This window comes from Danio rerio, chromosome 13, assembly GCF_049306965.1.
Source record: "Danio rerio strain Tuebingen ecotype United States chromosome 13, GRCz12tu, whole genome shotgun sequence".
Classification (NCBI taxonomy): Eukaryota; Metazoa; Chordata; class Actinopteri; order Cypriniformes; family Danionidae; genus Danio; species Danio rerio.
In genome coordinates this window covers 56,042,501-56,061,103 of record NC_133188.1, presented here as the reverse complement: position 1 = coordinate 56,061,103, position 18,603 = coordinate 56,042,501, and the positions used below count along the sequence as shown (strand labels likewise).

Sequence of the window (18,603 nt, the reverse complement as noted above, 5' to 3'; positions counted from 1 at the left end):
AGAACAGTGTAAAGTGGTTCAGTTTAATCAGCTGAAGGTTTTGACCTGTAGTTTGTTCTCCGTGTGAGGAATGTGTTTCTGTTTCTTGACGTGTCTGAGTGTTTTGGGTCTGTGTGTAAAACTAGAGCAGCTTCTAATGTAAATGCTGCTTGGCCTGCTTTATTTCTCTCCGGCTTGTGAATAATCAGTCTGGCCTGCTTTTACACTCCTTTCTTCTGAGTGTGGACGTGTGTGTGTGTGTGTGTGTGTGTGTGTGTATGTGATTCTCCTCACCTGCTCTGCTGGGGATCAGAGGTCAGACGGGTCAAAGGTCATCTGTTCAGCGATGCTCTATTTTGTGTGTGTGTGTGTGAGAGTTGTTACAGCGGGTTCAGCTGTCATACTGAACCAGAACATCTGAACTCGCATGCTAAAATCATAATCCATTCACACTGTCAATAGTGTTTGTGTGTCTGAGTGTGTACGTGTGCGTTTGTGAGTGAGTGTGTGAAATTAAGTTGAATGAGTGGGTGTTAATATAAGTGTATGCGGGTGTGTGTGTGTGCGTGTATGCTAGTGAATGTATTTCAGTGGGTGCATGTATATTTGTTTGTGTGTGTGTGTGTGTGTGTGTGTGTGTGTGTGTGTGTGTGTGTGTGTGTGTGTGTGTGTGTGTGTGTGTGTGTGTGTGTGTGTGAGCGTGAATTTAAGTTTAATAAATGGGTGTTTATGTAAGTGTGTGTGTGTGTGTGTGTGTGCATGTTATTAAGTATTTGTGTGTATATATGCTAGTGAATGTATTTCAGTGTGTGTGTGTGTGTGTGTGTGTGTGAGTAAGTATATGAAATGTGTATTTTGGTCTTCAGTGTTTTTTCTCCCAGAATGCATCAGTGCAGGTCCTCTGGGAGATCTGCTTGCTCCTTCACTCACTGTGGCCATAACTGGACAATCACTGCAGTGTAGCGTCTCAGTAGGAGATTTTCCACCACACACACACACACACACCTCTATTTTCAGGCACTTCTGCTGTTCTTCTGTCCAGAAAGACTGCGGTCAGATGAGTGTTTGTTTGTCTGACCGCTCGACTTTAAATGGCTCTTTTGCTTGAGTTGTGTTTCTGATACTGTGTGTGTGTGTGTGTGTGTGTACAGCCATCCTTTAAGAAAGAACCCCTTTGCATTCTTGACATCAGGAATCCTTATAGACCTCTTTTAAAAAGATTAAGTCTGTGTGTATCAGTAACCTGTTTGAGAGATCAGATATAGTGTGTGTGAGTGTGTTTGTGAGTGTTGTAGAATGTGTCTGTGTGTCTGCAAAAGAGTGTGTGTATGTATGCGAGTACAGTTATGGTTATCTGTATTATTAATTCAGCTGTGTGTGAGAGACTATGTGTATATGAGAGAGAGAGAGAGTGTGTGTGTGTGTGTTTTAGTGAGTGAATAATAATTAAGCTGTGTGTGAGCATTTATATATGTGAGAGTTTGTGCATGAATATGGTTCAGCTGTGTGTGTGTGTGTGTGTGTGTGTGTGTGTGTGTGTGTGTGAGAGAACATTTCAGTGTGTGTATATGCGAGTGAATATGAATCAAGTGTGTGTGTGTGTGTGAGAGGAAGAATGTACAGTTCAGGTGTGTGTGTGTGTGTGTGTGAAAGAGAGTAAGAGAGTGTGTGTGTGTGTGTGTGTGTAAGTAAATACGGTTCAGGTGTGTGTGTGTGTGTGTGAGTGAATATGGTTTGTGTGTGAGTGAATAGTTCAGCTGTGTGTGTGTGTGTGTTGCAGTGTTATCAGTGACTCCTCCAGTGGTGTGCAGATTTCAGTCTGTGTATTTTCTCGTTCTGCTGGAGATGAAACATCAGGAACACTCCTGAATTTTTATATATATATATATATATATATATATATATATATATATATATATATATATATATATATATATATATATATATATATATTTTTTTTTTAATTTTATTTTCATTCCACAATTTTATTCTAGTTTTATTTCATTTCCTATGGCGTCCTGCACTGAACAGAACAAGGCCATCAGCCTGCAGCATCAGCATGACCAAACACTGACTCAAGTCTTGCCAAGATCCTAGAATATGACAGAACCACAACTTCAGCCTGCTCCGAAGATAATGATGATGATGATGTTGTTGTTGTTGTTGTTAATCTCATGATTGTCCTGTGGTCGATTAATCACACAGCTGATCTGTTCTGTGTAGTCCTCATGTTTTCTGTGGTGTTGAATACACACTCTGTTCTACAGATCTGCATCTGCGAGACGCTCAAAGTGTCTTTGTGAGATTCTCTTCAGTGTAATGATCATGTGAACATCACTGATGCTCAGGAACAGAAGTGTGTGTGTGTGTGTGTGTGTGTGTGTGTTTAACTCTTTTGTGCTCTTAATTCTGCCAAACACTATTGCATCCTCCTGAAGCTCTAAAATGACTAAATGAATGTGTCTGTAGAGCGAGTTTTCTCCACGGCGTCTATCATGGATCAGCTGTGATAGCTGCACAATGTGTGTTATTATGCGCATATAGACTGTTACCGCGCATTCTTCAGTGTCTGCGTCACTCTTCAGTGCCCTTTCTGTTGTAAGACGTAAGAACTCACTTGACACCGCTCAAAAGGCAAGTGGGATAATATTTACATTAGTGTATTTGCTATAAATGCTTGTATTGTTCTGTGCATGTTCTTAAGTTTTGTGTGAAACACTCTTTGAGCAGGTCAAATTAAAGGTACAGTTCATATGTCTGACTGCTGTATTAAAGGACAAAGTCATATTACAAATGATATACTGTATAAATGTAAATATATTAAGCAAAATTTAATTCAGGAATTCTTGTTGTGAAGAAAAAAATCTAATTGTGGATGAAAAGCTTCGTCAGTGCACCGTGATGCACCGAGGGTTCAATTCAATATTGAATTGAACCCAATCAATTGTAGGGTCACACCTCTATTAATTAGGTTAATTAATTAATGTGTATATTGTTGAGTGTGACTAAGGTGTGTTTCTGCTCTGTGTGTGTGTTTCGTCTGCTGCTCTTCTGTGTTTGCTGGCTTTGTTTAATCTGATGGAAACACGCGTGTCTTATTTGTGTTTTGCATGTGTGTTTTTCCATCAATGGAGGATTTCCGGAAAGTTCTCAGTCAGTCCTGAAGATGAGGAGCAGAGATTCCTTAAATCAAAAAGCATTTTCTACATCAGGGGTGTCCAAACGCAGTCCTGGAGGGCCGGTGTCCTAGAGAATTTATCTCCAAATCTAATCAAGCACACCTGAACATGCTAATCAAGCTTTTACTAGACATACTAGAAACTTGCAGGCAGGTGTGTTGAAGCAAGATGGAGCTAAACTCAGCAGGACACTCGCTCTCCAGAACAGAGTTTGGACACCCCTGCACTAGATGATCATAAAATATTGAGTTTTTCCAGAATAATCTAGTTTAGGTGTGCCCAAACTCTGTCCTAATGGGCTGGTGTCTTTAAAACCCTGATCAAACACACCTGAACCAGCTAATTAAACTCTGTCTACTGGAAACTTCCAGGCAGGTGTGTTGAAGGAAGTTGGAGCTGAACTATGCAGGACACCAGCCCGCAGGACCGAGTTTGGACACCCCTGATTTTAGGTTTTAAATGGGCTGAACAGTATTTCTCTATAGTTGTGTATTTGGGGCAGAAATACACATCCTCTATTTGATTTGTGTCAGTTTTTTGATGTCTGTCTTTTCTATTTCCAGATCACTGAGGCGATATTTAGAAAGAATAAGTTTTCTTTTAATAGTTTTAATAATGGATATTTGTCTGATTCTGTTTAGGGCTGAATGTCATTGAAGTTTAGTTTGAGGTCAATTCAGTCTTTAGTTTTTGGTCATGATTATATTTGAGTGTTTCGTCAGTGTGTTTGTGGAGGTTTTGTTCTCTCAGTATTTTTAGCATCAGCTTCTCTCTGTAGATTCTCTGTCCTGGTTTTTGGTGTCAGTTTTTAATCTTCAGAGTCTGACAGCCGTATCTGATCATCTGTACTGTACGCTCAAATTAATACTCTCAGCTCATTAATAAAGCAGCCCAATTATAATACTCCATCATCGTCATCATAACTGTGGTCTATTAGCAGTACTGAATAGTGAACAATTTGTGTGCAGTGACAAAGGAAACGTACATTATTTTTACCTCACTTGGTATCTTTGTAGAAAGACTTTTGTCATATATGTTTGTTTTATTATTGTGTAATATAATTCAAATTTTTTATATTTTTTTATATATATATATATATATATATATATATATATATATATATATATATATATATATACACACAGCTAAAGTCAGAATTATTTGCCCCCCTTAATTTTTTTTTTCTTTTTCCAATACCCAAATGATGATAACAGATTCAGGAAATGTTCACAGTATGTCTGATAATATTTTTTTTCTTCTGGAGAAAGTCTTATTTGTTTTATTTCGGCTAGAATAAAAGCAGTTTTTAATTTTTTAAACACCATTTTATATATATTTGTATATATATATATATATATATATATATATATATATATATATATATATATATATATATATATATATATACATATTTATATATGTACAATGTATATATATCTTTTTTTTTCATTAATTTATTTATTCAATTTCCTTCAGCTTAGTCCCTTTATTAATCAGGAATTGCCACGGTGCAATTAACCTCCAACTATTCCAGCTTTTGTTTTACACAGCTGATTCCCTTCCAGCTGCAACACAGTACTGGGAAACATGCATACACTATGGCCAATTTAGGCACAGGAAAGTTTATTTATATAGCACATTTCGTACACAGTGGCAATTCAAATTGCTTTACATAATCAGGAATAAAAAAGACACGTGTAAGAGAATAAAAACAAATAATAAAAATTATCTTCTTTATTTTTTATTTTGCCTTGCTTTGCCTAAAATGTAGTTGATCAGTTCCCCTATAGCGCATGTGTTTGGACTGTGGGGGAAACCGGAGCACCTGGAGGAAACCCACGCCAACACGGGGAGAACATGCAAACTCCACACAGAAACACCAACTGACCCAGCCGAGACTCAAACCAGAGACCTTCTTGCTGTGAGGCCACAGTGTTGAACCTGAGCCACCGTGTCGGCCCTTTTTAATATTTTATTTTATTTACATGTACTTTTAATTTTCAAATAAAACTTTATGGGTGCTTTGACACGGTTTTGGTCCACACCTGGGTTTGTTTGACGTCAGAGTATGGTATGTTTAGCTAGTGTGAACGTGTCTTCTTAACTCGGGTGCGCACCCATGAACCATACCCGAGTCCACATCACGCAAACTCTAGTCTGGTTCACTTCTGGTATAAATGCAATTGTACCAAAAAACAGAAGTGAACCGCCAACTGTACAACAAACTACCTTTTTGAAAATACCGGTAAATTCGTTCTGGCTATTTTCCGGAAAGAGAAGTTGTAACATTACCGACAATTTGCCGGAATGCTGCGCTGTGTGAATGCAGAAGGAAGATTGCCGTAATAAGCGCGTGCACGTCTAGAACGTGCTGACGTGAGACGTCTGCTTTAGCCAATCACAACAGTCAGACGCATTTACGTCCGCGCGGTTTGTGAGAATAAAAGCCTTTGAATATTTTTCCAGACACATTTAGCTGCTAGAAGTTAGTCAGATCACGTTTATATGTTCTTCTTAATGCCAACTGTGTAAATAATCATCGATGAGATGCTTATGATAAGCCGTTGTTTGTTTACCTTCAAGCTTTGCGTGTGCCTGTGAAACAGCCTGTGAGCGCCTGCACACGCACATTTTATGAACATCTCGACATGCGAAAGTGATCCTGCGAAAGTTGTTCACAATATTGATCATCCACAGAGTTTGTGACGTAGTCAAATGTTTACAAACACAAGCGCAGCCGTTTAAAGCTGATTTGTGGTGAATGATGTCAGAATTTACCGGTATTTTGGAATGGATGTGTGAATGCTCTTTTCCGGAAAATTTCCGTAACGTCCTCGCCTGTGTGAACAGCGCTTTTTTTGAATATACCGGTAAAGTCGTTCCGGAAATTTTCCAGATATTTACCGGTATCACTGTGTGAAAGGGGCTAATGTCTGCTTGTGTCCTCCAAAAACAGCTTCTGAAGAGCATGTTAAATCTTAAAGAGACTTTGCTAGCAAGCAGTGTTGTGATCACATGGGCTTTGCACGCTGGCGCTGGACACTGCTGGATAGAATAGCTGTAACGGAATTTAGAGCATCAGACTGCTTATATCAGAGATTTTTAATGCAGTCCGATATAGTTTTTGGGCTGATATTGGACCTATTTCCGATATCAATATCAATCGGGACATCCCTAATTAGATCCAGTGGAAAAACCTTGATGACCAGTCCGACGAGCACAGCTCTCACCTGGGTAGATAACTGCCTGGAGCTTAGACATCCATACGCTGCAGTACATGCCAGTGTGTGTGTGTGTGTGTTTACGGCGATGTAGTATGGATGGAGAGTTTTTCAGAAACGCTGGGTGGACGTGGATCATTTTCATTCTAAAACACTGTTTTAAAACTAAAATGTATTAGTGTAAATGGGGCCTTCTGAACCGTCTGAACTCTTACCTCTTGTTAATCGTAAATATATGCACCAAAGCTTTGAAGTTTGGTAATCATTCAAACTGGATTAATCCCTTAAACTGGACTAGATCTATGTTAAGCTGCTTAGTGATCTATGTTAAGCTGACACGATCTGCATTATAGAGGCGCAGCAGAAATAAAGATGAATTGAGTTGAGAAAGTGGAGGCAGCAGTTCAGGGGTTAAAGACTCCTGCATTCTTTGAGTGTGTTTTCCATGTCCATAATCAGCCCAGTAAACACAGCTTAGGCGGATGATCAGGCGGATGAACACATAAAGGGCAGCGGGATGGAAATAGCAGCATGATTTTTCCAGAAGTCTCTAAAAGCAGCTGAAGTACCTGTTGTTTTCTGCGGTCCTTTTAAAGGCTTTTCTCAGGCTGATTCTGTCCTGGAGGAGAAATAAACCAGGCCGGAGCGAGCGGGTATTTATATCAGCCCTCCGCTGGAGATCCCGCTCCAATTAACTGCTAATTAACTTTTGATCAGCTGAGGGAGGAGGAGGTGTTTCAGGCTGAGCTCCAGAGGAGGACAGGCCTACTTTACTGATGTGTTTCTGGAGGTCCAGCTAAAGCAGATTACTAATGCTTAATGAAGAGCATGAGGGGTGTATATTAAGATCAGTTAACATCTGATGGGTGAGCAGATTAATGCTGATGAACTGATCAAACTCACTTTATTTGATTGCTTTATATTATGATAACTCAGTTGAAGAGCGTGTTATTCGGCCTCCTTTAAAATGTAATGATTTTGATAATGTCTTTCCTTTTATATTTATTATCTGGAGAAAGACTAGGTTTTTACAGTTTAGCCGGAATATGTGTATTTTTGAAATATTGCATATTGTAAAATTATTGTGTGTGTGCGTGTGTGTGTGTGCAAGTGTGTATGTGTGTGAGAGAAAGAGTCTGTACACTGTACACTGTATACACTGTACATGTATCTGTGTGTGTGTGTCTGTATATGCATGTGTGTTTGTGTATGCATGAATCTGTGTGTCTGTATGCGTGTGTGTGTGTGTGTGTGTATATATGCATGTGTCTTTGTGTGTCTATATGCATGCATCTGAGTGTGTGAGCGTGTATTTCTGTGTGTGTGTGTGTGTGTGTGTATGCATGTGTCTTTGTGTGTGTCTATATGCATGCATCTTAGTGTGTGAGCATGTATTTCTCTCTCTCTGTGTGTGTGTGTGTGTGTGTGTGTGTGTGTGTGTGTGTGGCTTTGTGTCTTTGTGTGTGCATGTGTCTGTGTGTCTATATGCATGTGTGTGTGTGTGTGTGTGTGTGTGTGTGTTTGTGTGTGTGTGTGTGCGTGCATGCGTGTGTGTACAGGCCATATTTAGCATGTGGTGTATTCCCTCTGTCTCTGTAATGTCAGGGTTCAGTGTGTGTGTCCTTATATAGTCTTGTGCTGTGGGTAGTGTGTGTGTGTGTGTGTGTGTGTGTGTGTGTGTGTGTGTGTGTGTGTGTGTGTGTGTGTGTGTGTGTGTGTGTGTGAATTGGACAAACTTCATGTTCAGCCCAGATCTGATGAGATCTTCATGTGTGTTTCTGGAGTTTTCCCTCAGTTTAGTTTTGTCGTGTATTCAGACATTCTCTGTCATTATTAGCATGCTCACTGTCCACACACACACTGTTGCAGTGCACTATTATTAATGTTGTTTATCTGGAGAATCTTTAAAGGGATTGTTTCTAAATGTCAATCCTTCAACAACTGTTGAGTTTTGATCAAAAGTAAATCATGGTATATTTGTCTTATATCATGTGTGTTAAATTGTGGTTGATGCCTGTTTATTGTTATAAACCTGTTTATTAATTAAAAGTGTTCAACATGATATTTCTATAATGATTATGTATGTTTGTTGTGTCTATATTAAAATGGGAAATGCTATCTGAAATGGATGCAGGATTGTGTTTTAGTGTAAGTGCTGCTGACTTGTTCACTGTGATGATCCTGCTATAGACACAGATCTGTGGGCTTTCCTGACAGTATTCTGTAACGTCTAAACTCCGCCTCCTTTCTCTTGCTCATGAATATGCATGAATATGGATTTACTGAATATGTATTGATCATCTCTCCTCTTTCTCTTGCAGCCGGAGAACCTGCAGAAGACGTGGCTGCGCGAGTTCTGTCAGGTAAGAAGCTTGGTTTATTTTGATGGTCCCTTTAATGCGCTTTGTTGAATTGAGTTACACTGCGTCTACACACCAACTCATTCTCATTAGATTATAAGCAGACTGTTAGGGTTGGAGTTAGTGTAAGTTGACATGTACCTGCCAAGTTTTCTCTAGTCAAATGTCTGTTGAAGGAGCAGAATCAGCAGATATTAAGCAGACAGTCTACTGATACTCTATTGAGAAGTCAACAAAATGTGCCATAGAGACCATCAGAATAAAGTCTTACCAGAAACCGTTTACTGAAAGTAGAGACCTGCTTCAGACAGATTTACGGTAGAGTCTAGATCAGATATGCGGCCGGCCGGAAGTGCGATATGCACAGTAATATAGCAGCATTTTCTATGACACTGTATAGCAGTAATGAATATTTTAACAGGTCTGTGACGGTTGGGTTTAGGGTTGGGGTGGGGGTAGCCATTAAAAATGTAATTTATTGGGTAATTTAATGGATAGCATAAATAATAACTGGTACAGCTACTGTTTTTATGTTATTTTGAGGGTTGGGGTGGGGGTGGACGTTAATAAAAATACAAAAAATGGTAAATTTTATAAATAATTCTCGATAACTTCCAGCCGCAGCCATATCCGACCTAGCAACAACCCAGATTTATCAGTCCTGCTCCTGCAAAAATCATTTTCTCCCAGCCGCAGCGTTTAGGTTTAGTCCTGCTCCTGCACATAAAAGCCCGCAGGAAAACATATCAGTAGTTTTACTTTCCTCCGCTACTCTGTTATTGGTTTCACATGCTTTCCTTTTAAATATAAATAATAAAGAAATGGAAAATAAACCAATATGTTGTTTTATTTGAGTTCAATTAAATAAAATGATGAACGGGACGTCACGGTGGTGCGATCTCCTCACAGCAAGATGATCACTGATGCGAGCCCCACCTGGGTCAGTTGGTGTTTCTGTGTGGAGTTTGCATGTTCTCCCTGCGTTCGAGTGGGTTTCCTCCGGGTGCTCCGGTTTCCCCCACAGTCCAAACACATGCACTATAGGGGAACTGATCAACTGAACTTAATTGGCCATAGTGTATGAGTGTGAATGCAAGAGTGATTGGGTGTTTCCTAGTGTTGAGTTGAAGCAGTTGGCGGTTCATTCCGCTGTGGCGACCCTGGATTAATAAAGTGACTAAGCCAAAAAGAAGAATGAATGAATTAAATGATGAACATACAGTTAGAGCAGTTAGAAATAGGCCAATAACTTTCCAATGAAAAAAATAATAATGGTTTTTATGACATGCTGCGTTATCCTGCTGGAAGTAGCCATCAGAAGATGGAGACACTGTGCTCATAAAGGGATGGACATGGTCAGCAGCAATACTCAGGTAGGCTGTGGCGTTGATGCTCAATTGGTACTAATGGACCCAAAGAAAATCCCCCCCACACCATTACACCACCACCACCAGCCTGAACCGCTGATACAAGGCAGGATGATCCATGCTTTCATGTTGTTGAGGCCAAATTGTGAGCCGAGCATCCGAATGTGTCAGCAGAAATGGAGACTCATCAGAGCAGCAACGTTTCTCCAATCTTCTATTGTCCAGTTTTGGTGAGTCTGTGTAAATTGTAGCCTCAGTTTCCTGTTCTTAGCTGACAGGAGCGGCACCCGGTGTGCTCTTCTGCTGCTGTAGCCCATCCACCTCAAGGTTGGCCGTGTTGTGTGTTCAGAGATGCTCTTCTGCAGAGCTCGGTTGTAACGAGTGCTTATTTGAGTTACTGTTGCCTTTCTATCAGCTGGAACCAGTCTGGCCATTCTCCTCTGACCTCTGGCCTCATCAACAAGGCATGATGCTCACTTTGAACTGCAGCAGATCGTCTTGACCATGTCTACATGCCTAAATGCAGTGAGCTGCTGCCATGTGATTGCCTGATTAGAAATGTGCATTAACGAGCAGTTAGACAGGCGTACCTAATAAAGTGGCCGGTGAGTGTATATGCATGCATCTAGTGATCACTGTAACTCATGTGATTTAAATGGATTTTTTTCCTCAACAAAACAAAAATGCTTAGAGTTGAAGGTGATTAACCTATATAACCTTATCATAATTATAATTAATTATAGGTTATAAAAATAGAAAGAATAAAAGCTGTCATTTAAAGATCATATTTCACAAGATCTGTTTATTATTGCATACAAGACTTATACTCATAATATCAATTAAACTATTTTACAATTAGAGTGACGAGCTTTGTTTTATTTGTCAAGCTGTCATAACAATGTCATCTCTGCATTAAAAATGTCATAACTGAGCGAATGACACTTAATGACAGTAGTCACAAGCATGCTTAAATTGCATATCATGATTATAAAGGGGTATTATGAACACGCCTTCAAGTAAAGTGTTACCAAATAGGTCATGTAGGTTTCTGTAGCCGCTCAAGCATGAGTAATTGTGTTTCTATCTGAGATGTGGTATTGTACTGCTGATGCTCCTCATGCAGGACTCATTTACTAATCAAACCATGAGCTCTGACCCGCTGTCAGTCCTGTGCTGTATTTACATGCAGAGGACACACACATTTACCTACTGCTCCAACTACTGACCTCACCACAGAGGTCACACACTCACGTCACTCTATTATTGTTGACCAAAAGCTCATTTCACGATGAGGATAATCTTTCACGATACAGTTTTTATAAATGCATATGTTCTAGAAAGTGTACAGAAGGGCTTTATATATTGAATAGGCTTAAATGTTTCAGAAAAGGATTTGATTATTTCGCATTTTATTTTTAACCTTATAAATATAGTAAACAAAATATGACTTTGGATATATTCCACTGTTACTGTTTAGTTTTATGTGGACAGACATTATTATCATTATCATTATTATTATTGTTATTATAACAGTAAATAATTCAGATCACAATTATAGTAAATACAGCCTTTTCGGGCTCTGTTTTAATGATCTAGGCACAAAGTCTAAAGCATTAAGGATGTGTTCGTAACCGCTTTTGCTTTTTTTAAGGATAGATAAATCCGCTCTGTGCCTGGTGCATGGTCTAACAGGGCTGTGCTGATTCTCTTAATGAGCTCTGGCTGTGTTTTGAGCATTTAAACCAATCAGAGTCTCGTTTCTCATTCCCTTTAAGAGTCAGTTGCGTCGCTCCATGGTGCATTTGCTATTTACATGGTGACTCTGTAAGTGTAAAAACTGAACGCTTCACTAGCAAGAACACAGTTAATCAGAGCATCTGCAGCGCGAGGATAAAGAACCAGCCTCCTCCATTCAGCCTCTTTACTTTCTCTTTACTCTTACTCTTTACTCCTTTACTTTGGTGGAGTGAGGAAACGGTGGTAACTCACTCCACTGAACACATCCATTAGCCCACATATTTAATCTCCTTTGTTAAACGCAATGATTTGCTTCAAAACTGTTTCTAAATTCAGTTCTGATCTCCAGCAAAGGAATAAATGAACAATAATAATGAAGTGTGGTCAGAAAACTGAGTTATATCCAAACACACGTCCTGTTCTTATCCCCATATGCTGATGCAGACGTCTCCAAAACCCCACAGCTGGACACATCTACACTTGTGTTTATTATAAATCTGCAGATAATCAATAATACTGATGATAATAATCACATTATACAGATGCAGATGGTCATCAATAAACTGAAGAAGCGCCCCGAGGTGAAGAAGGCATGGAGGCAGTGCTGTTTATACTGATGGAGAAAATCATCATTTCTGGATCATTTTAATCCTTTAATTGTTTTCATCTGTAGAGATATGTGTGTGTTGCTGTTCATCCTGTGTGTGTTCAGCGTTTGGACCTGCAGAGGTGCATAACTAACGTGCTCTGCTGGACTTTAGAGCAGCTTTTAGTTGGTCAATGGTGCTGTTGGTCTGTTTCAGTTCCTCAACATAGCAACGCTCCAACAATGCGCCTTAACACACCTCCTTTATACACCAGCACACACAGGAGTCCACAGAGTGCAGCAAATGGATTTGCTATTTAAACAACGTGACGCAAAATGCGAAAGATACTGTTGCACTGGGCTGAAAATAGCAATAAATCACACCAAACACGTCTTGCGCTTTATTGCACCGGGTGCATGATGGGGGTCTTGTTGTTGAATCACTAAATACTTCCTTTATTGTATGTCACTTTGGACAAAAGCATCTGCTAAATGACTAACGCCCCATTCACACGGGGCTTCAGCATCAACGCTTGACTGAAGGCGTATCTGAAGTTGGGGCTAACGCGATCGTCATAGCAGCGTCAGCCAATGAAATTCAGTCAGCAATAGGCCACTGTCTAGCTGGTGTATTTGCATACAGCGATCTAATTGGCTGACACTTCCGTCGGCGCTTGAAAAGTTGAGCTAGTCCCAACTTCTGCAGCGAGCAACGCCTCTAAGCAGCGCCGACGGATCCACAATGCAGTTCGGCAATGCCTGACATCTCCCTTTCAAAGTGAATCGGATGCGTTGACGATGATGCCCTGTTTGATTAAGGCATAAAAGTAAACACAGTCATCACATATTTCCCAAGTAACACTTTAAGAAAATATCAAACAGTTTTTTTTTACGCCAAAATATAAAATATAAACAATTATAATTCTTGTATTGAGAATTAAGTCGTCACTTCTTGTTGAAATATAAAGCAAAGTTGGCCTCGCTCACTTTACATTACACGCTAAGCAGTTTTCAGAAGTGAAGACTCTTTAGTTTGTGCTTTCTTGCTGCCAGTGTTTATTAAACATAATGCAAGTCCCAATGTTATGGCCTGAAACCTAAAGTGGCAATAAGGTCTTAATGTCTGGAAAGAGTCTGAAACTCCTAGAGGGTCATGAAACTCACTCTCTGATTCCGGTATATAGACCTCTTTCTCTTTGTTGCTGCATGGAGGACGCCATAGAGACCAGTGTCTTTGTTTGTCAGTGGTTTGTTCTGTTGACAATATTGCTTTATATAATTATTGCTGAAGGGGGCTATTATATTGACCCCAAAATGGGTTTAAAACTATTAAAAACTGCTTTTTTTCTAGCTGAAATAAAACTAATGACTTTCTCCAGAAGAATAAATATTAGAGGAAACACTGTGGAAAACTCCTGAATCTGTTCAGCATCATTTGGGAAATATGTAAAGAGAAGTAAAATTCACAGGAGGGCGAATAATTCAGTCTTCAGCTGTACATCTCTTATTATTCCGCTATTCCTCCGACTGTAGTTATACTTAGATTTTCTTTATAGGGCACCTTTAAAAGCAGCTTAAAGTGTCATAAACGGGTCTGAGTATTGACCGCTGACTGCAGGATGATGAGTGGATGGATGATCTCTTCATTAGTGTGTGTTCACTGAGGCTCATCATGGGCTGCGGCTGATGGGAAATCTATAGTTTTACTGCAGTAATAGTCTGATTGAGCAGTAATGCAGCTGTGGAGATCTGCTCTAACTCACTCAAGAACACTGCTGTGGCCTGGAGGAAGCAGATTATAGCGTTAGAGTCCCGGTCGCTGGTTGGACTCCCGGCTGGCTCAGTTACACTACGGCCAGTGTAGTTGATCAGTTCCCCTATAGCGCATGTGTTTGGACTGTGGGGGAAACCGGAGCACCCGGAGGAAACCCACACCAACACGGGGAGAACATGCAAACTCCACACAGAAACACCAACTGACCCAGCCGAGACTCAAACCAGTGACTTGAGTGCTGTGAGGCGATTGTGCTACCTATGATTATTATTATTATTAGAGTGTGTGTTGTAGTGTATTTCCAGTTTATGCATGCACTGTTCGTCAGATGCAGATCTTCAGTGTGTGTGTGTGTGTGTGTGTGTGTGTGTGTGTTTCAGACGGTTCAGTCTCACCGGCCGCAGTTCGTGGCTCTGCACTGTCAGGAGGTCGGAGGGAAAAACTACGAGGCGTCGATGACACACGTGGACAGCTTCATCAAGTGAGTCCTCAACAACATCCGTGTGTGTGTGTGTGTGTGTTTCCATACGCTCATTATTAAAGCTGTCAGAGTCAATATTTACACGCACACTGAATGCACTCACATACACGCTGAACACACTCACACACACTGAACACACGCACACACACACACTCACACACATACACTGAACACACATTAAACGAACACACATATGCATGTACACACACACTGAACACATGTGTGCAAGTGCACACATACACACTCACACACATACATCCTGGACACACACAAACACTGAACACACACACACACACATGCTGAATACATATGTACAGACAAGTACACACACACACACTCACAGACACTGAATGGATATGTACAGATACATACAATTACACACACCTTTAATTATGAGTAGTGAAATGTCAACAGCAGTGGCTCATGTTGAAATCTTACTATATAAGAGAGCGCAGTTAAGCCAAACCAGTAAACCAATATAGTACACACACACACACACACACACACATACACACCTATGCTGTTTACTCAGAACAAACACAAAGCACGAGTCAGAAAGCACATTAGAAACACACACACACACACACACACACACACTTCAGTTTACTGATGTAAAGAGTGCTATAATGTGAACACTACTCTTCATATCAGTAATATCACTGCTCCTCCTGCAGTCATGCCACGACAGGGACGTTCCCTGTTCCCTGTATACACCTCAGCATAGGCTGGGTCAGGTATGGAAAAACCCAAATAGTTTTTTTGTCTTTTCAGTAAATTTAAATCACATATTTGGTAACTTTATAATAACGACACACTATGGCTGCATTTACACTGCGCTGTATGGTCCATGTACATGTAAATAGGAACAAATCACATGAATTGTGATTTACTCGGATCAGATTCGGGTTCATATGTGGAAATGTATCCGGTATGAATGTGATCTGTGTTCTCGTGTCTGCAGTGTAAGCAGGTAGATCAGATTTTCACCTGTCAATGCGAGTCGCACATCATTAAAAAGCATCAGAAATGACGTCAACACTGATGCTTTCATTTCAGAACAGACTTCAGCAGAGTCGCAAACCTTAAATCTCATACAGGAGGACCTAAACGCTCTTATATTGTCATGCAGCACAGGTATTTAAGCATTTTAACAAGAGAGAGTGAGAGAGCTTAATATCCACCATGTAACCATTCATTCATTCATTCATTTTCTTGTCTCTCTTCTTATTATCAGCTGTCAGTCAGCGCCAGCTGTTTTCTTTCTCCAGGGGCCTCATGTATCAACGCTGCGTACGCACAAAAACTTTGCGTACGCCAGGTTTCACGCTCAGAATCGCTCACGTTTGGATTTACTAACAATGAACTGAACGTGGGGATGTGCGCAGCTTCACGGCAGCTTCATGGCTGGCGTACGCACATTTTTTGTGCGTGTCTGTTTTATTTCCATTGGCGACTCCTAGAGGCGGTTGTGTTAAATTCCTCTCTACAAAGTGTCTGAGCCTTGCAATGGCAGCTGTATGAGACGGGTTCATCTAGCAGGTTTATAAGGTTTCCATACCATACAGTTAACCAGCTAAACATTAAAGCACAATCTGCAGCGGTCGCCTGTTTTCCCAATGTAATCTGAGCGATCTACTGCACACACATTGCTATAGAGACACCATCTGAAGATGAATTTGCATGCGTGAATCAGAAACATTTCCATTCAATAAATGTGCAAATAAAATATGATGCACAGACTTATTAATGATTCCTACTTGTCTTTCTCGTGATAAATAGTGGGCAAAATCTGATATGTAGCGGGGGAAAAAAGAGGAAAGAGTTCATCAGACGCTGGATTCGAGCCGAGTTTATGCTCGAACGTGTCAATACATGATCACATGCGTCTTACAAGGTGCACCACTGAGACTGCTAAGAGTTCAGCAACATTTTACAGATATAAACCACACTATTTCCTTTTTTAATTCACTCAGTGCGATGTTCAGACCCAACTGTGTTAACCGCATCAGCTAAACTCTCCCACTCTATTGTTTTCTTTTGTTGTTAATTCCGGAGAACAAACTTGCAAATAACACCGCTTTTCTCCGGTCTACCTCTGAAAGCAGCACCTCCAGTTCACATTCTGTTCAAAGTTTCTCCTCTTGTTTGCTTTTGCCGTTGCTTTTTCGTTGGGTTTTGCCATTAGCATAGTTATTAGCATATTCATACAGGGGAGGAGGCAGGGAGGGGTTTTGTGCTCGTGCATGTTGCGCTCAGTTTCACGTTCATTCGGATGTACAAAAGAATATGCGTGAGATTCGGCGTACGCAGTGTTTCATACATCTGAATTTTTTTCTGCGTACGCACATTTACAGCTTTGTGCGTACGCAATGTTTTAGTAAGATTTCCACGCAAGTCTTCGTACATGAGGCCCCTGGTCATTGCGCCTTTGCCGTGTGCTGTTTAAAGATGCAAGCAGGTCAGCAAAAAAATCAGATACAGTCACAAAATCAGAACTGACCATCAAGATCTGCAGTGTAAATGCAGCCTAATAGTCATTTTTAAGGACTAGCAAATAGTTAATGATAGTGATTTTACATTACTAAATTAAGCAGTGAATTACTTACAAACTAGTTATTTAAGAATAGTTAAAGGGCCACGAAGTCAGGAAAGTGGGTGTGTCCTGCTCTGTTTAGGTGTGAGTGTTGAGTGGTGAAAGAGGGTTAGGTTAGGGTTAGGGTTAGGTAGGGGTTTGCATGAAAAGGGTTTCAGGGCCTGCTCACACTATATCCAAACCATGCCCAGGCCCGTTTCCCGGATCGATTGAGAAGTGTGAGTGCTCTGAATCGGGCTCAGGCATGGTTCACTTGGGCTTTGGCTTAAATATTTAGAGTTGTATGGTAAATATAAGGAGAGACTAGGCGGAATAGCGGTGTTTACTTGTGTTTTGTTGTTAAACTAATTAAAATCTACATTATCGATGCTGTAAAAGGACCTAATGAAACAGAAAATAGTCTTATCAGTCTTTCACCTGAAGATTTTAGCAGCTGAACAACACTTCTGTGCAGATATAACCCATTTGTAACAACAACATCTAACGTTACATCAGCTTTGCGTGAAGCTAAAACAGTTTTAAAACTGAACATGACCTGTCTAAGAGAAACCCTTCAGACATGGTGTCATCCTTTCTCCAGCGTGCAAAGGTAACTCCAATATTGATTCAAGTTTTTAAGAAGTTTTGATTCTCTCTCTTGAACGCGGCGGCGATCAGCGGAGCTGCGTACAGAAGGCTGCACAGTTGTTCAAATCTGCATTTGCTGACAGACAGTTTGGGCTACTTATCGGAATTATGGGAGATGTCGGTCCGACTCTATTTAATTGGATGAACATCATGTTTTAGTTTTATGCCTTACTCAGAATATAAAAACACATATAAACACATTTAGATCATTTACTGTAATCAGCACTATTAGACTGTGAAGAGACTTTCAACCAGCACAACATAAACTGCTTCTGAAGAGCATCACCTGCTGCTGCGTTCATCATTCTTACTGTTCAGTGAAACTGTCGGAGTTTATCAAAGACACAAACCCCCTTCCTGCACCACAGCTGAGCTGCTGTTTGCATGTTACCTGCTTTTTTAAGCCAACAATTGAGTTTGTTCATATTTGACCCAAGGTTGGATTACAACAATCCAGCATTTGTTTAGATTGCATTATTAAACAATGTTATATTCATACACGAATTTGAGGAAACATCGAACACACTTGAGGACAGCTGCTTTAAGTTGAGAAATGTTTCAAGATGACACTGAACTCGAAAGTTTGTGTGTGTTTAGAGAGCTGCTGTCCAGCGACGCTATGAAGGACTTCAACCGAGTGCGGGTTTACCTGGACAAGAACTACACATCGCAGGAGCAGTTCACAGTGAGTCAAGTGTG

General features: G+C 40.3%; 1 protein-coding gene across 1 annotated transcript in view; it reads left to right on the top strand.

The window, feature by feature from the left end:
* The window catches only part of inpp5a (inositol polyphosphate-5-phosphatase A), a 211,780-nt gene that overhangs the window by 34,442 nt on the left and 158,735 nt on the right, over positions 1-18,603 (top strand). Inside the window, exons 2-4 of the mRNA XM_073920398.1 lie at positions 8,701-8,742; positions 14,584-14,684; positions 18,502-18,589. Coding sequence (XP_073776499.1) covers positions 8,701-8,742; positions 14,584-14,684; positions 18,502-18,589 — 231 coding nt within the window. The remainder of the gene's footprint in view (positions 1-8,700; positions 8,743-14,583; positions 14,685-18,501; positions 18,590-18,603) is intronic.